The sequence below is a fragment of the Lygodium microphyllum genome, chromosome 13 (assembly GCF_053477565.2).
Source record: "Lygodium microphyllum isolate KBCC chromosome 13, Lygodium_microphyllum_v1.1.10, whole genome shotgun sequence".
Classification (NCBI taxonomy): domain Eukaryota; kingdom Viridiplantae; phylum Streptophyta; class Polypodiopsida; order Schizaeales; family Lygodiaceae; genus Lygodium; species Lygodium microphyllum.
In genome coordinates, this window is record NC_141147.1 from 123,788,690 (window position 1) to 123,805,555 (window position 16,866).

At 41.7% G+C, this 16,866-nt stretch overlaps 1 protein-coding gene across 1 annotated transcript in view; it reads left to right on the plus strand.

Moving 5' to 3' along the window:
- The first annotated feature begins 407 nt into the window (after positions 1-407).
- The window catches only part of LOC148027172 (P-loop containing nucleoside triphosphate hydrolases superfamily protein), an 88,137-nt gene continuing 71,678 nt past the window's right edge, over positions 408-16,866 (plus strand). Inside the window, exons 1-3 of the mRNA XM_087691718.1 lie at positions 408-725; positions 11,431-11,645; positions 11,828-11,890. Of these exons, the coding sequence (XP_087547844.1) occupies positions 548-725; positions 11,431-11,645; positions 11,828-11,890 (456 nt within the window). The 5' untranslated portion in view covers positions 408-547. The remainder of the gene's footprint in view (positions 726-11,430; positions 11,646-11,827; positions 11,891-16,866) is intronic.

Consider the following 16,866-nt stretch of genomic DNA (forward strand, 5'->3'; position numbering starts at 1 on the left):
GAAGATACTAGAAGGGGAAATGATCTTTCTTTTTAGAATTGCAAGGGCAAAGCATTGGGTCTTCAAATTGTTCTATAAGAAGTTCAGTTCTATCGATACTAGAAGGGGAAATTATCTTTCTTTTTGAAATTGCAAGGGCAAAACATAGGGTCTTCAAATTGTTCTACAAGAAGTTCAGTTCTATCATTGAATCCTCGTTGCATCGATGATAGGGTAACCCTTTTACTTATTTTCTTTTGTCAATATAAAATCCGCATTATCAATGTGACGTAAATTTCTAGAAGATGTGATACAACCTAGACACTATGACTGCAATGTATCAACCTAGACACTATGACTGCAATGTGACGTAAATCTCTAGAAGATGTGATACAACCTAGACACTATGACTGCAATGTATCAACGTCAGCATGTATTTACCCGTATGAGCAAAGGTGTCACTTGCTTAGTTACTCGCTTCTTCTTCATAACCCATTCATTTCCTCCAAAGGTTGCTTCCAGGTGCCAATAAGAGCATCCCTCTCGCAGCTTGGATCAGCTCTCGGCGATGGCATTACCCTCAACGCCCATGCATTTCATGAGGCCTTCCTTCGCTATCATTTCTTTGCAGAATGGCAGCACGAAGATGGCTTACGGACGTCACCAGCCATTTCTCTCTGTATGCAGAGAAAGGAGCTTTCGTCTTAGGCTCGCAGGAGAAAAGAGTTGTCGTCCTAAATTCTCAGGCAAGTTCTGTTTGGCCTCATGCATTCGATTACAGTAGGGATTGATGATCTTAGCTCAACACTACTTGTTACTGATGCCGAGAATATGAGCATTTCGGATAGTGGAAATTCCTGAACGTTATTGCATATTTCTCGTCTTCCGAGCAACGATATAACATCACTGGGGAATACGCAATTCAAATAATTATCTTTACCAACTATATAACATCACTGGAGAATACGCAATTCAAATAATTATCTTTACTTAATCCTTCCTCCATCGTTGTAAATGACAGTGCATTCGTTAAGAACTGCAATGAAGTACCTCCTTGGTCAAGGCTCGAATCGAGCAAAACCCTCTGTTTGAAGTATAGAGTGTTCCCAAGCTGGTGGACATAGTTGGTTATAACATGAGTATGGCTCAATTTCAGTTTGGAGATGTAGCCTGTGGAATATCTGCAGGATTTGTCTATGGTTGATTGTGACAAAGCACCAGGTACAATGACTTTAACTTGCATCATGAAAGGCTATTGGAGAAAGGAAGCACGATGGGGGATTTGGAGAAAGATATTGCCTGCACTATGTTGATTATATTGAGCATATCATGACATGCTTCTGATTTGGATTCCACTGTTGCATTAACCACATCATTAGGGTTAGCATGGACCGCATATCATTATAATGTAGGTATTCTACAAGAATAATGCTTGTGAGGCTTTGTTTGAGCATAATACCCCAGGAGGATCCTGTTAGCAAATTATGTGAAAAAACATGGATCTTGAGCATGGCTGTAGCTATGGAGGTTTGAATGTATTGATTAAAACCATGACAATGTAGGCAATTGGAAATAACTGTTACTCGGTTGAATTAGGTTCCAAGATAGAATACTTGGACTCATAAACACAATCTCGAGTAGGACATGACAAAGACTCACAGTAAAGTACAGAGTACAAAATAGCATATCATGAAAAGTGAACCAAGTACATGTCTTTATAGCTTTTCAGCATCTCCACTCTCCTCATTGTGCATATGGGATTTAGGACATCTCTTCATGGAGCATACATCATTTGTTATTTCTTAGCACCCTCTCTCAAATGATGAGTCTCTACCCTTGCTGGCTTTTGCCTCCCCCTGCATGTGTACATGGACTAGGAGACTAGCTCTTTGGTAGCCTAGTCAAGTTAAGGCTTGAAACTTTACATCTTGGTAGGGTTTTTATATCCACTATGGTAAATAAATTCCTTAGAACAATCTGTCAGAGTTGTTGATGGTAGCGGAATTATCTTTTTCTTTTTCTTCATTCATGAATTAACTTTGGTGGTGGTAATTTTGCATCTGCTGTGCTCTTTTCTTGTGGAAGCATTCACTAGCAATATGGCCAGTTTTACCATAATAATGACATGTCATCCGACTTCTGTTGTCGGTGTTGAATCCTCAACCTCTTCCCTTGGGTCTAGTAACTCCTTTGGTGTATAAGAGATTTTCCCTTGAGCTGGTCTCTTTTACATCTTTGCTTTTAAATTGGCTTTCTTCATCAAGCAGTGAGTACTCAATATCTTTGAGTGAGAGACTGGGAACATTACTTAGTGTTGAAACAAGGTTCTCATACGGGTTCATGATTAACGCTAGCAAGTAGCACTGCTATTGCCTCATCTTCATCAATGTTCTTTTTAAGAGTTGCTAGTTGAGTTTTAAGGCTCTTGAATTTATTGATGTGTAGAGTCATAGATGAACTGTCTTTTACATCCAACTTATAAAACTGCATAACTAATTTTATCTTCGAGTTCTTTGCTTGGGTACTAAACATCCTGTCAAGTTCTTCCCAAGCAGTTCTAGCATCTCTAATGTCAGAGATATGATGTAGCACATAATCACTTAGCCCCCAAGCAATGATGCCTAGTGCTTTGTTATTCATATTCTTCCATTCTTTGGTTTTGATCTGGTCTTCTTCAACGAATCCATCTTCATCATCTTTCTTCTTGCTATCTGTATCATCTTCAAATAAGTCCCACAAGTCCTTTCACATAAGGTGATACATGGTCTTTTCTTTCCAAGCATGAAAGCCTTCCCCATTAAACTTTGCTATTTGCTCAAGTTCAGCCATTTTTTAAGGAGGTCTTACCACGAGAATACTCGGGCAATGTCTATCCTTTTATAAAGATATTGATGCTTATAGGAAATTTGATTAATAAGGCTTTTGTAGATGAACCATTGAGCAATGGAAGCAATTTCAAGATGCTATCTTAAAATTCGTTTTCAGCTTGTTTTCTGCATTTTTCTTCAGCGTTTATAGTCTATCATTTTCGTTTTGGCTGTTTTGGGACTGATTTTAGGGTTGGGGACTTGATTTTGATCCTTCTTCATCAGCGTTTTGGTGGCTATAGGCTGAGGCAACTTGTTTGTGGCCTAATCAATTGTATTTAATGCAGTTTCAGTTTATGATTTTGTCATCAGTATTTGCGTTTCATTCTTCCGTGTCTGTGCAAGGCTGGGCGGCGGTATTTTGAGACTGTTTTTGTAGGTTTTAGCTGTATTTTTTAATCTTGTGATACACTGCTCAGCTTTAGCGAGGGTTCATGTGCATCCAGTTGCCATGCTCTTCTCACTACACTCTCGTTACTATTGATTCTTGCTCTATGTGCTTTATCTACTACTTTTGCACTCGTGGAACTTTTGTGAGTTTGTATTTCGGCCAACCTTTCTTCATGTTGATCCCTTGCCTTTATTCATATTTTGTCAATCCCTATCTCATTATGGCCTCTCCATATGCTCCTCCTAATGCTCGACATACATATTTTATCTACTCACCAACGATTGTTATGTTGGAGCAATGTTGTGTTCAGATTCAGGTTGGAATGAGGATGCTATCTCTTGGTACTCTTCCTGTTCCAGTTTCTGAGAAGGGTGACATTCAGCCCAAGAAGAAGCGACCTCAGTGCTATTATTGTGGCAAGAAGGGACATCTCTTGAAGGACTGCATGACATTAGTAGCTGTTCGGTGTTGAGAAATAGACAAATGATGTATGCTCCAAGAAGAGATGTCATGAATCCCATATGCGCAATGAGGAGAGTGGAACAACCCAACTTTTATAAAGCGTTGTACTTGACTATCACTTTCATAATGATGAATACAATATCATGATGCTTTTCTCTTTCAGTTAGTGTTATTGTCAGTTTAATACACAAGATTGTCTTCATGAGTCTAAGCTTTTAGCTTAGAACCTAATTCACTTGTGTAACAGTTGTCTACTCATTGTCTATGTCAACATGAATTTAGTCTTCATCTTCCAATCTCTCCTGCCATGCTCTAGATCAGACATTTGAACATGGTATCAGAGCTCAGCTTCTCACTCTACTTCTTCAGCTCCCTTTCACTTCTGCCCAGCTTGGTATCAGCTCAAGACTTCATTTCCTACTCTAGATTCACCTTCACCTTCACTGGAGCTTTCATGGCTGCCATGGACAGCAATACCCTGTCTACTTGCAGCACCTAGATCTCTCTTCATTGTCAATATCTCCACATGATTTCTTTTGGAGATCTTTCCCCCTGCTCAGGCGCACCATCCTATCACTTCACACGTCGACATTGAGTACTGTAGAAGCCGAAATTGTTGAAATTCTTCCTTGCTGTCCTAAATTGTGTCCTTGTTGGTCATACGGCTGCCATCATCTCCACGCTGTGCGATTTGTTGCTACCACCATAGGGCTTTGGTAGCCCCCCAAGTGGGCTAACCTCACCCAAGAGGGATCTGAGAAACCCTAAGCGTCATCTCTGTGGGCAGCCATAGCCATTGATCTTCAAGGTCATAAAATCTCTCATTTTCTTACTCCTCTCAGTCCACTGAAGACTCTATCACTTTGGTCTTATTGAGCACTTAATTTCTAGCAAAGCATCACACTAGATCAGCAAAGCAAGAAGAAGATCAAGCATCAACATCCGACATTGAGCTCCAAGATAGTATCTTTTTAATACTCATGTAGTGTTATTAAATACTAATCATCTTGTGTCTCTTGATACATTGAAGTACAACTCTTTTGTTGGCTGATTTGTTGCTGGAAAAAAATGATAGAGTTTGATCAAATAGCAAAGTTTAATGAAGAAGGCTTCCATGCCTGGAAGGAAATGACCATGTACCACCTCATGAGGAAAGACCTCTGGGATCTCTTTGAAGATGACGAAGGTGATGTTGATGGTGGGAAAGAAGATTCAAAAAGTGGGATCCTTGTTGCAGTAGCTCCACAAAAAACCAAAGAATGGAAGAAAATGTATAACAAGGTACTAGGTATCATTGCCTGGGACTAAGTGATAATGTGCTACATTATATCTTTGGCATCAGAGATGTTAGAATTGCTTGGGAGGAACTTGACAGAATCTTTGGTACCCAAGCAAAGAATTCAAAGGTGAAATTACTTATATAGTTTTATAAACTAGATATAAAAGATAGTGCTTCTATGACTATACACATTAACAAGTTTAAGAGCCTAAAAATCCAGCTTGCAACTCTTAAGAATAATATTGATGAAGAAGCAATAGCCGTACTGCTTGCAAGTGTAAATAAGGATCCATTGCAGAATCTTGTGTCCACCCTAAGTAATGTTTCAAGTTTCTCACTTAAAGATATTGAGCACTCACTACTTGATGGAGAAAGCAAAGTTAAAAGCAAGGATACAAAGGAACATACCACCAACAATAGTCTCTTGTACACCAAGGATACTTATGGAGCAAGAGGCCGTGGTCGAGGACTCAACACCAACAACAAGGATTGGATTATATTTCATTACTGTGGCAAGACTGGCAATATAGCCAGTGAATGTTTCCACAAGAAAATAGCACAATAGATACAGAATGATCACCATCAGAACCAATTCATGAATGAAGAAGAAGAAGATGCTTCCGCTACCATCAACAACTTTGACAGATTATTCTAAAGAATTTTCATTGTATCTTTCATATGTTTTTCTCAAAGTGGGTCTCTATTTTTCCCTTAGTGGATTTGCTTTGTAAAAACCCTTGCCAAAGATGTACAGTTTTAAGCTTTAACTTGACTAGGTTGCCTATGAGCTAGTCTCCCAAGCCATATCGCCATGTAGGGGGGGCAAAAGCCAGCAAGTGTAGGGACTCATCATTTGAGGGGGGGTACTCCGTGAACTTGTGGGAGATAAACTCACTATCACTATTACTCCGCATAGAACTGATATAATGATCAGTTTGGTTATGTATCAGCAACACCCAAGTAGAAAAGTAGGTGAATGCGTTAGATTCATGTTGTAAAAAGTACACTCGCATGTATCTCTAGAAAAGTAGGTAAATGCATTGAATTCATGTTATAAAAAGTACACTCATAAGTAGAAAAGTAGGTGAATGCATTAGATTCATGTTGTAATAAGTACACTCACATGTATCTCTAGAAATCATCCACTATAAAGAAGAAGTATAGTGTGGCGTTTAAGGCGGCAATGGATGTCGGTCCGCGAAGATCGATATGGATCAAGCTAAGGGGCATCTCAACTTTATGTGTTGATTGCTGAGTGAAATGTTCCCCTAGGATCTAGCTTGCACACGAGACACGACAGAAGCTAGACTCCAATAAAGGGAGTGGACATTAAACTCACCTTCGAGCCATGGAGCCAAACAATCTCACCCCTTAGCTTGGGAGCTAGTAGCACTTCAAGTTATGACTGCATCCCAAGGGTTGGCATCCCATATCACTAGTCCACACCTTCTTGGTGTATGGATGCGTTGGCCAATAGGCCAAGAGTCCAAGAGTCCAAGAGTGGAGATACACAATGAATGTGTACAATAGGGCCTTGAGTTCTACAAATAGGACTTGATTGCCCTAACCTTGAAGTGTCCTTAGTGCATTGGTACTAAGTCTCTTCATGATCATTGTGACCAATGCTACTAGCATGGATTCGGATGTCCAAGTATGTAACGTTGAGGGAAGGGAATACTGTGTTGTTTCCCTAGCTAATAGGCTTTACAGACATCTCTAGACAGTTTCAAGTACAAAAGGCCCTTAACCATTTGTAGGTGAGACAACTCATAAGGAGAGTCATATGTGAGATGCCCCAAGCAATGATGCTAAAGATGCTCATTGTTTAGAGGCTCCTGTGTTGTGGCTAATGCTTGGAAGCAGTGGAACTCGAAGCCCTTAGCTCTGTTGGCTCGGAAAGAAGCTTGATTACGTGGTAAAGGCCAGTAAGTTGTGTCTCACCTCGAGAAATCATCGGACCAATTTGAAAGCCAGGGACCTTGATTGTGGTTGCTTTAAAGAGATTGCTCGTCCCAATCGGCAAAGTTGCTGAATAAATAACAAGTTTGCCCCAAGCTGGGGGATACAGTAGATGCTGTCTAGCATACTGAGATCCGGCGGACCGTGGCCAATAGCAAATTTACGTAACCCTGAGCCTAAATCTTGACCAAGAAGTTATTTCCAACCTAGACACACCTAATTGCAGTGGCTTGGGTGAGAAAAATGTCTCGGATGGGGGTCACGTAATGTGTAGGTCCACTGTACACAATCCAAACAAGGGAAGAAGTGCTTGGTTGTGAAGAGTGGGCCTTTATAATTACCTTGTTGAGACATAACTTGTAGATGTGAATGAGGCTTGCATCCTTGAATATATTTTAAGAGATGAGGTGGGCCCTTGCAAACAAATTAGACATGCCCTCTGGTGTTGAGAATGATGTCGACTGCGATAGTTGACCGGTGGCATTGTGGGTCTGACCATGCCACTGCCCTGATTTTGATTGCCACCACTTTCTCCCCCTTGTTGGGGGTTGCTTGATTGAGGGGCGGGGGTGAGTCTTTGATTTTGCATGTGTGCCTTTGGCCTTTGAGGGACACTTGTCATCGTCATAATGGCCAACCTTTTGACAATGTTGACAATACCTATTCTTTTTAGGTACATTCTGCCACTTGGGTTTGAGAGAAGACTAGAGGGTTTCTTACGACTCACTAGCTTGATTTTGATTTTGGTTTTGGTTTTGATTTTGATTTTGATTTTAATGTTATTTGACCTTTCCTTGCTGCCCCTTTTAAGAAATGACAATGAGAGCCACCTCTAATGATGGACTATGAGATCGATTAAAGAGCTAAGTGTAACACAGTAGTTGACACTCAAATTCATAGAAAGTGGGCATGGTAGGTTGTGAGATTACAAGCTACACAAAATGGAAGTATTTCCTTGGCACTTGTTTAGAAACAACGTGACTTGGTCATCAAAGGACTTAGGAGCCCTCATGGTAGAGAACTTAGCAAGAAGTCACCGATACTCAGCCAACTTGACCTTAAGGTCATCCCGGTTAGTGATTTTGAAATTTTGAAGTTCATGCTCAAGTGCGATAGGATGGGTCCTATCCCAAGCCGCATAGTGGTTAGTCAACTGTGCCCATCGCTCAGATGCTAGGTCAAAATATTGTAAGTGGAAGTGAAACTCATTGCATCAACTCTTGACTATGCTGGAGGCATTCCTAGCCTTCCATGAGCGAAAAACCTTGTACAAAACAAGTACCGGATGGAGCTTAGGATTCTAACCCTTCTACAAGGTTCCATAGGTTCTAAGGGTTAAGCACATGCCCCATGAGATTTGACCTAGTGGTATAATTTAACTTGTTGAAACGAGTTGCAGAAAATGCATGCTTAATTGATGAGGAAGATGAACCATGAGATGTCAGATAAGATAGGTAAGGAGGATAATGTGGGTAGGAGGGAGGGGATAAGAAGGAATAGGAGGTGGATAGGAAGAAATAGGTTGTGAGTGTCCATATGATGTTGATGGTGGAGGCACTAGAACATGAATGTTTTTATAAGGTGCTAATGGAGGTGGAGGCATTGGAACACGGAAGCCGTGTTCAAATGTTGGTTGGGGCACAATAGAATGACTAGTAGGTCCACTAGGTAAAGCCATGGTGGCAAATTGTGGTACTAGTTGATCAATACCTAGATAAGCAGGGGTAGGGATCCCATGCTAGGTGTGACTTAAAGGTGTGTAGGATGGAGGTTGAGCATCCACCAAAGGTGCAGAAGCACCACTTAGAACTGAAGGTTTGGAGGTCCTAAAGGCTGTGGCTATGTTTGAGGGTGTAGTATGTGCAATGCCATGTGGTGAGTGATATGCAAAAGGTAATGGTGTGAAAGGTAATGGTGATGCAATGGAAGAAGTGGGTGGTACGGGTGGGTTTTCGAAACTAGATTAGTGTTAGATGGGTAGAAGATAAAGAGTATAGCAAACGCAGGCTTGAATGATGATGTGGCAGTCTAGCGAAGTGTGGGAATTGTGAAATGCAGATTTTAGGACAGTTTGGAGCTTACGATTGTAGATTTGGTCAAAACGGCAGCAATTGAGTGATAACACAACTAGGAATCAGGTTGTCAGATGCTGACATCAATAGTGCAGCTGAAAATGCAGTGGATCAGCACGAAACAGTGGACGACAATTGGAAAAGGTGGCAGCGGGAGTTACCTGATGCACAAGAGTGGAATTGGGGCTGAAATCAGTTGCCAACAGCAAGAGATGGCTGGACAGCACACACTAGTAGGTGGACAGCAATTTGGGACAGCTCCGACCAAGATATCCTTTGCGTACATGGTGTGGATAGCGGAGCTTTAGCACTTTGCAAGCTGCAAAAACGAGATTAGACTGGCTTGCATGTGGGGCACAGAAACTCTCTAGGACGGTGTTTCTTTTTGGTAAAAGGGTTTAATTCATTAATTAATTTGAGTTTTGGGGCTGTTTTAATAAAGCTAATGCAATTTTAGCTCAATAGTGCAAGCGTGTATGACATCTGATACACCTTCCTTAGCTGTGGTGCTATTGTCTACAACATTCGATGATGAGCTTCTAGCCTCTAGCACGTGGTACACTGCTATGTTTTCGAGAGTCCACTTAGTGGTTATAGACCTTGGGATTTGTCTCCCACGGACATCACACTCCCCTTAGCATATCTTCACATTGTATCAAAGTTGATGCTCTTATAAAGAGTATTCTATGGCTATGGTGGTGAGCTTGGTTTTGTGCAAGAATCTTTTATTACAAAAGAAACATGTTTCTAGAGAGTTTCTATGCCCACTACTCTACGGTTAATTGCCAAGTGTACTCCACTCCTCCACCCTAAACCCCCTATTCCTCATTCAACGCGCTCACTCCTATTGCTATGACCAAGAATGCCTTCACAGATAAAACTCCTTATAGGTCAAATTTCACTTTTTGGTCCAACCTAATGCAACAAGTGCTTGAATCTCAAGGTCTTTGGAAGCTAGTAGTTGGTTTAAAGCCTATGCCACCCTATCAATGGCCTACCTTGACCACATTTGTCAACGGAGAGCTTGCAATGCTACAACAAATGTCGAGTTAATGCACGGGTTACGCATATTGTTCATGTACATATTTTGGGGTTTAAAAGCCTAATTAGTTGGTAATGCATTTTTAGCTAGGAATTGTAAGGAAAGCTCAAGCCCATTTTTACTTGAAGGGTTCCATCCCAAGGTAGCTAGGGTATCTGATAAAGGATACATGTGGGGGCCCAAGTGGCCTGCCGAGACTATAGAGGCAATCGTTATCTTACCAAGGGGGCCCAAGTGATAACCCTACAGAGTCCAAGGCATTGGAGAGGCCAAGGCATTGGACAAAGGGTGCTCCCAGTGGCCTACTAGGATATGCAAAGGTAGATGGAACCACATTGAACTTTTTAAAAAAATATTTGGGATGGTTTTAAATAAAGTTTTCGTCCTATTAACTGTGCTCTCGGGAAGAATGAAAGGGATGGTGAGATCCATCACATTACAAAACACACAATATACCCAACTACTTGTGGGTTCTACATCTACATTTACATGATTATTCACATCACCATTCACCATTTCATTTGGCCAACCACATGTCACACTGGGGGGATATTCAAACATAGGCACATCCTATTCCTTTAGGCCCTCTGCTTTTGCACAGCCAGGTAGTGGAGCTGCAACAATGGTAGGGTTTTACCCCCCAAGCCAACCATCCATGGGGACCTATACATATGGATATCCCACCTATGCTTCTCAAGCCCCACCCTATGCTCCGATCTCTCAAGTGTTTGCCAACATGACAATACCCAATGAGACATCCTGCACCTTCTTGGCATGTGCACCATCCACAAGTCAGTCACCTCCTTTAGGGCACACATCTGGAGTCACCGTGCCAGGCACTTCAATGCTTCATGGAGCACCTAATTACCGTCCTTTCTATCCAATGCCACGCACCTATCCCCCTCCTCAAGCCATCCATCCATTTGCATAATCCAAGAACACATTTAGGGATAATGACTTGTTTCGACGGGTCTAACTTTACCAATAGGATCAGTTTTTGAAGATTTGATATGCTGGTATGGTAGTGTCAAAACTTGTAGGAATCATTATTTCAAAGAGGTTTGACTAGTTGAGAATTTGTAGTAGCTACCAATTGTTCTGTACGGTGTCACTGTAAAGTTTGAACTTGATGGTACATTATTGAATATGTCCCTTTAATGCAAAAGTTTGATGAATCCTTCTCTTCATCCACCTTCTTGTGAATGATTAATTTAGTATGCCTGTTTAGTGCAGAAAACCACTTCAACAAGATATTTTGTGGTGGATGTCTAGGATCTTTATATGAACTAACATTACTTCTGCTTTGTTATAAGGTGAAGAATAATCAATGTTTGTAAGTCAATCTGACAAAGTGGCTGATTTGTTAACTGGCTTGCCAGGTATTAGGGCTGTGGCAACCCCTCCAGAGGTTGAAACTGGTTTTGACCAGATGATTTTAGGAACAGCTCGAAAATATTACATGCTTGGTGGAAAGGGTGGCGTAGGAAAGACAAGTTTGGCTGCTTCCCTTGCTGTCAAGTTTGCAGACAATGGCCACTCCACTTTGGTTGTTTCTACAGACCCAGCTCATTCTTTGAGTGACTCATTTGCACAGGTAAAGTTACACCAAACTTTAATATATAGTTTGACTTGTGGGTGCTGGATCTGTTTATACATCGAGTTGTGGATTTTGTTGGCCATTTTACTCTTTTTGTACATTGTAAGCTTGGCTTTTGTTGTGATAACTGTAATTCTCTGTATGTTTCAAGTTTTGGATTTTGCTGTTTATGTTTGCAGGATTTGACTGGTGGGTTGCCTGTTGCTGTGGAAGGTCCTGATTACCCCCTTTTTGCCATGGAGGTATGCCAATTATGAAGTTGTAGTCATAAGCATCTTGAATATACCTACTTGAAAGCATGTTCCAGATGACAGTTGAAAAAGGTGTGTTCTTTACCCCTGGGAAGTTGTGTAGATGTAGTCAGGCAGGGTTGAGAAACTTATGAAGATATTAATAGGATTTGCATTGAGGGAACACAAAATGTACGACCACAATTGAAACACAAAGACTTAGATAGTGATGTGCAAAACTCAAACCCTAAACGCAAAATGCAAAAACACAAACAGAGACAAAGAAAGAAGAGAACTTTGAAGTTAACGAATCAATGCTGTAAATGAATGAGAGAATGTACAGAATGCTCAAGGTAGAGCTGTCCAACAGCTGGCGGCACTTGCGGGAGTGGGGTGAGGAAGGTGTCGATGTGTATTGTCCACCAATGACAGATCTTGAGTATAGCAACCACGAGTTTACTGTTCAAGGGCTTCAACAAGTTTTGACTGTTTTTCAAGTTTTTTTTTTTCGTAGTGAATATGGCATCCACATGCTAGCCAAATGGCATCTTGTACATCAGATTAGTTTTTAATTTTAGCAACCTTAACGAAAGAAACAGAGAAATGAAATTATATATTAAAGTTTGCACAAGAGGCCAAAATGACCTATGAGACCACGAGTTACAATCATTTGTACGGTGATATGGCTATTTGAAAAGAATACTATATGTAAGTGTAAATGAAAGTAGAAGAAAGCTAAAAGTTATAAGTAAATAGAGAACTCTAATTGATAAAGAGAGCTCTGGCTGATATAGTCTCACTGGGGTTATAGAGGGCCTAGTTCTAGCCCAAGCAATAATCTCTTGTATTTGTATATGAATGTGCCATTGATGTTTGTGTTGGGGTCTAGGTTGTCTTGATCAGCCAAGTTGTTGGGTTCTCACTTACGCCTATGCTCACAGAGGAGTGTCGGTGATCAGTAGGACACAGGGGCACTTTGTACTCTCGGTACAAGAGGTTTTTTCCCCTAGACTTATTGTCTTCTTTTGTATGTGTTCATGTCACACACTTACGAGCACTTATCGTGTTTGGGTGTGAACATCCCTTTAAGGGTTGTACTTTGTACTTTCAGATTACACTCTTTCAGTCTATTGCATTGGGTATCGTGCTTCACTCTCCACACTGTCTATTGCACTCTGAGCTGAACTTTGATCCTCTCTCCATCTCACATTTGGTATTAGAGCTGAGACTCTGCACAGATCAACTTTGCTCAACCTCCAGGAGTCTCGGTTTAGTACAGATCTGCCCCCTATCCACTGTCAACTTTGGAGCTGCCCTGATCCCGCTCAGTCAGCTAGCGTCACTTCAAAAGGAGACGCCAAGGATGTGCCTCCATAAGCCTCTTCAGCGTTGCTTGCGCTTGCTCCTGCTAGCGCCCTTGACCAGTGACCTGGGCCACGTAGCCTTTGGTCCACCCGCCCCTGACAACGCTAAGCGCCGCCTGCGCCAGTTGCCTGTCAGCTCGTCTGGGAGCACTGCCCGTCCTCCTGCGACTCTTGCCTTGCACCGCCGCCTGGTCCTTGCGTCTTTAGCCCCTCTACGCAGCCCGTCTCTTGCTCCCGTCCGCCTGTGCAGCGCCGCCTAAGCGTGTGATCTGCCCCCGCCATGCCTCAGCAGCGCTCGAGCCACCACGCCAGTTGTACATGACTACATCTGGCCATCTGCGCCTATCTCTGCATCTACTGCCTCCAGCTTGACATTTTTGAGGTATTTTTTTCTTAAAATTTACTTTTTTATTCCAGATTCACTTCTGGAAACAAGGCTTAAGCCTGGACAGGCACAGAACTCTAAGTACGTGTCTAAGTACAGGCAAATTTATTAGAAATTTTGGGGCTTTTGAGTTTTTTGAAGACATTGGCACATGTACTACAGTCTCAGTCAGAGATAGATTGTTTTGGACAATTTTGGGGCAAGAAATTTTGGGGCTTTTGCTTCTACAGTGTTGCTGAGCATTGAATGCACCTTGAACAATGTGCATTGCAGACAGTTTTGATAGTGCACCTTAGTGTACTAATTGCAGCAAGCTATTCGCTATAATTTTTGGAAATTTTGGAGATTTCTAGGTTGGTCCAGCTTGGACATCGCTCTTTTACTTCTTTTGGCGTTGATTATCATGGCAAATCAGGGAGGTGATGTATTTACCTATGTATCCAAGGAGGATAGATTGGATGGTAACAACTACTCACTTTGGTCCTTCATGATGAAGAATGTGCTTGTTGCAAAAAATCTTTGGGACTATGTCAGTGGAGAAGAAGTTAGGCCCGGAGTTGTGGCTCCTGCTACTCCTCCTCCAAGAGGACATGGACAACGGGTACCTCAGTCTGTTCAGCCGGCTCCACTTCAGCCACTTCCCCAAAGATCAGCAGCTTAAAAAGCATGGGATACACGGGATGCACAGGCTTTGTCGCTAATTGCATTGGCAGTTCAGCGGTCCATCATCCCTCACATTCGTTCTGCAGCTTCTTCACGAGAAGCTTGGCTAACTTTGGAGCAGATGTTTGCTGGTAAGAATGAGACTCACATCTCTTTCTTAAAGAAAGAGCTTGAGACATTGAAGATGGATGAGGGTGATTACTTGAACAAAATTTAGGACTTGCGTGAGCAACTTATGAATATCGATGAGTACTATTTAGATGCATAGCTAATATCTACAGGATTTAAAGCTCAAAGGCTTTGATGCAAATAATTGTGCTGAAGTGAATGAGTTGTGTAAATCTACGAACATTTTGTCACTCTCTAAGAAGGTTTTCTATAATCTTGTCTCGGAAGGATTGACCACCTAGTAGTTATGGGAGATAATTCATGATATGTATGATAAGCCAAGTCATGCTTCAAAGGATATATTGGCTAAAGCAACTCATGGACCTTCATATGAAGGAGGGGACTTTCATATCCACCCACTTAAATGAGTTTCATTCTATTTTTAGCTAGTTATCTTCACAGGAATTGCCCTAAATCTCCCAATGAGGATTGCCCCATAGCCTATTTCCTTTCTTTAGTTAGTCAGTTTGCTTCTGGAAGAGAAGTAAACAAGAAGAAATAGTGGTGTGGATGTCATAGCCTTTGAGAAGGCTTTTATGGCTAGATAGAAGGGCAAAAACAACCAAGTATAGAATGCTCTGCAGAGCTCTGGGACTTCAGGCACCTCACAGGGAAGTAAAAAACAAGGGGACACGCAAACCAAAAAGGGCAAGTGCCATTATTGCAAGAAGCCAGGCCACTACATCACTGAGTGTAGAAAGCGCATCGCCAAGGAGAATAAAAAGGAGTCAAGAATGTCAGTTTTTGATGCTCCTTTCTCTGCTACTGAGTTAACGTCCTTTGTTGTAGACAGGGACTATTGCTTTTACATATGCAATTATGACACTTCTTGGGCTGATCGAGAATTTAGCTCTATTGAGGATGCAAGCACTTGGTTTTTTGACAGTGGTGCTTCTAGGCATATCACATCTCGTAGAGATTTATTTGCTTCTGTTGGTGCGGCGCCAGTTTGCAAGTCTGTACAATATGCCAACAATGCATCATACCCTGTTAGCAGTATTGGGGAGATTGTGCTCATAGCCATTGATGGCTCTATTCTCCGCCTACAGGATGCTTTGTTTGTGCTTGGTATAAAGAAGAATCTGCTCTCTATTTCTTCTTTGGCACGTTGGGGATTGTAAGTCACCTTTGATGATGACAGATGCATGGTGAGAGAAAAGGAACACATGACTTTGGTCTTGGTTGGCACTTTATGTCATGGATTATATGTGTTGGATGCTCTTTTAGTTGATCAGTTAGCGTACTTGGCATCCACTCTTACTCCTGCTATGATACAACAGAGTTATGACATGCTCGGATGGGGCATGTAAACTTTGGTAGCTTGATGCTCTTACAGCGTACACATATGCTAGATGGATTACCTCTTTTGGAGAGACCTCCTGAGCACTTGTGTGAAGGATGTATTTTGGGGAAAATGCATCAGTTTTCGTTTCCCCGTGATGTTGCTTTTAGAGCCACAGCCAGGTTATAGTTAGTGCATTCAGATGTATGTGGGCCTATACAGACAAAGTCATTGGGAGGATGTTACTATTTTGTGACTTTTATTGATGATTTTACTTGATTCTGTTGGGTCTATTCATTGGTGAAAAAGTCAGAAGTGTATAATGCATTCTTGTCTTTTGTTGCACTTGTTGAGAATCATTGCTATATCCCATAAAAATGCACTTAACAGCCTTGTTGTCCAACTTTTTGCTAAGTACCTGTGGAATATGGGCATAGGCAAGACACCCAAAGGTACGGAAGTGGCCAACAGAAGGTTTACGACTGTTCCAAGCCTCAAAAGGTGTGATGGTCTTCAAGGCTTTGGTAGGGCATCTGTTTAAAATATGGCAAGTACACATGACTGCTTCCATCCAAAAACTATGAGGCAAGCTCTTTGCCTTCAGCATACATCTGGCCATCTCCATGAGTGACCGATTCTTCCTCTTTGCTACCCCATTCTGCTGTGGAGTATAGGCAATAGTGTACTGATAGACTATGACTTTCTGCTTCAAAAAGGAATTCAGCATAGAGGACATGTATTCCCCCCCTCGGTCCGAACGGAGAGTCTTAATTTTGCATCCAGATTGATTTTCAACAAGTGCACTGAAAGCCAAAAATGCATCATACACTTCTAACTTCTTTTTCAAATAGTAGACCTAGCAAAAACGTGTAAAGTCATCAATGAATGTCACAAAATAGTAACAACCGCCCAATGACATTGTTTGCATAGGCCCACAAACATCTGAATGCACCAATTGCAATCTGGTTGTTGCTCTGAAAGCAACATCACGGGGAAATGAGAAACGATGCATTTTTCCCAAAATGCATCCCTCGCATAAGTGCTCAGGAGGTCTCTCCAAGAGAGGTAAGCCATCCAGCATTTGAGTACGCTGCAAAAGCATCAAGCTGCCAAAGTTTACATGCCC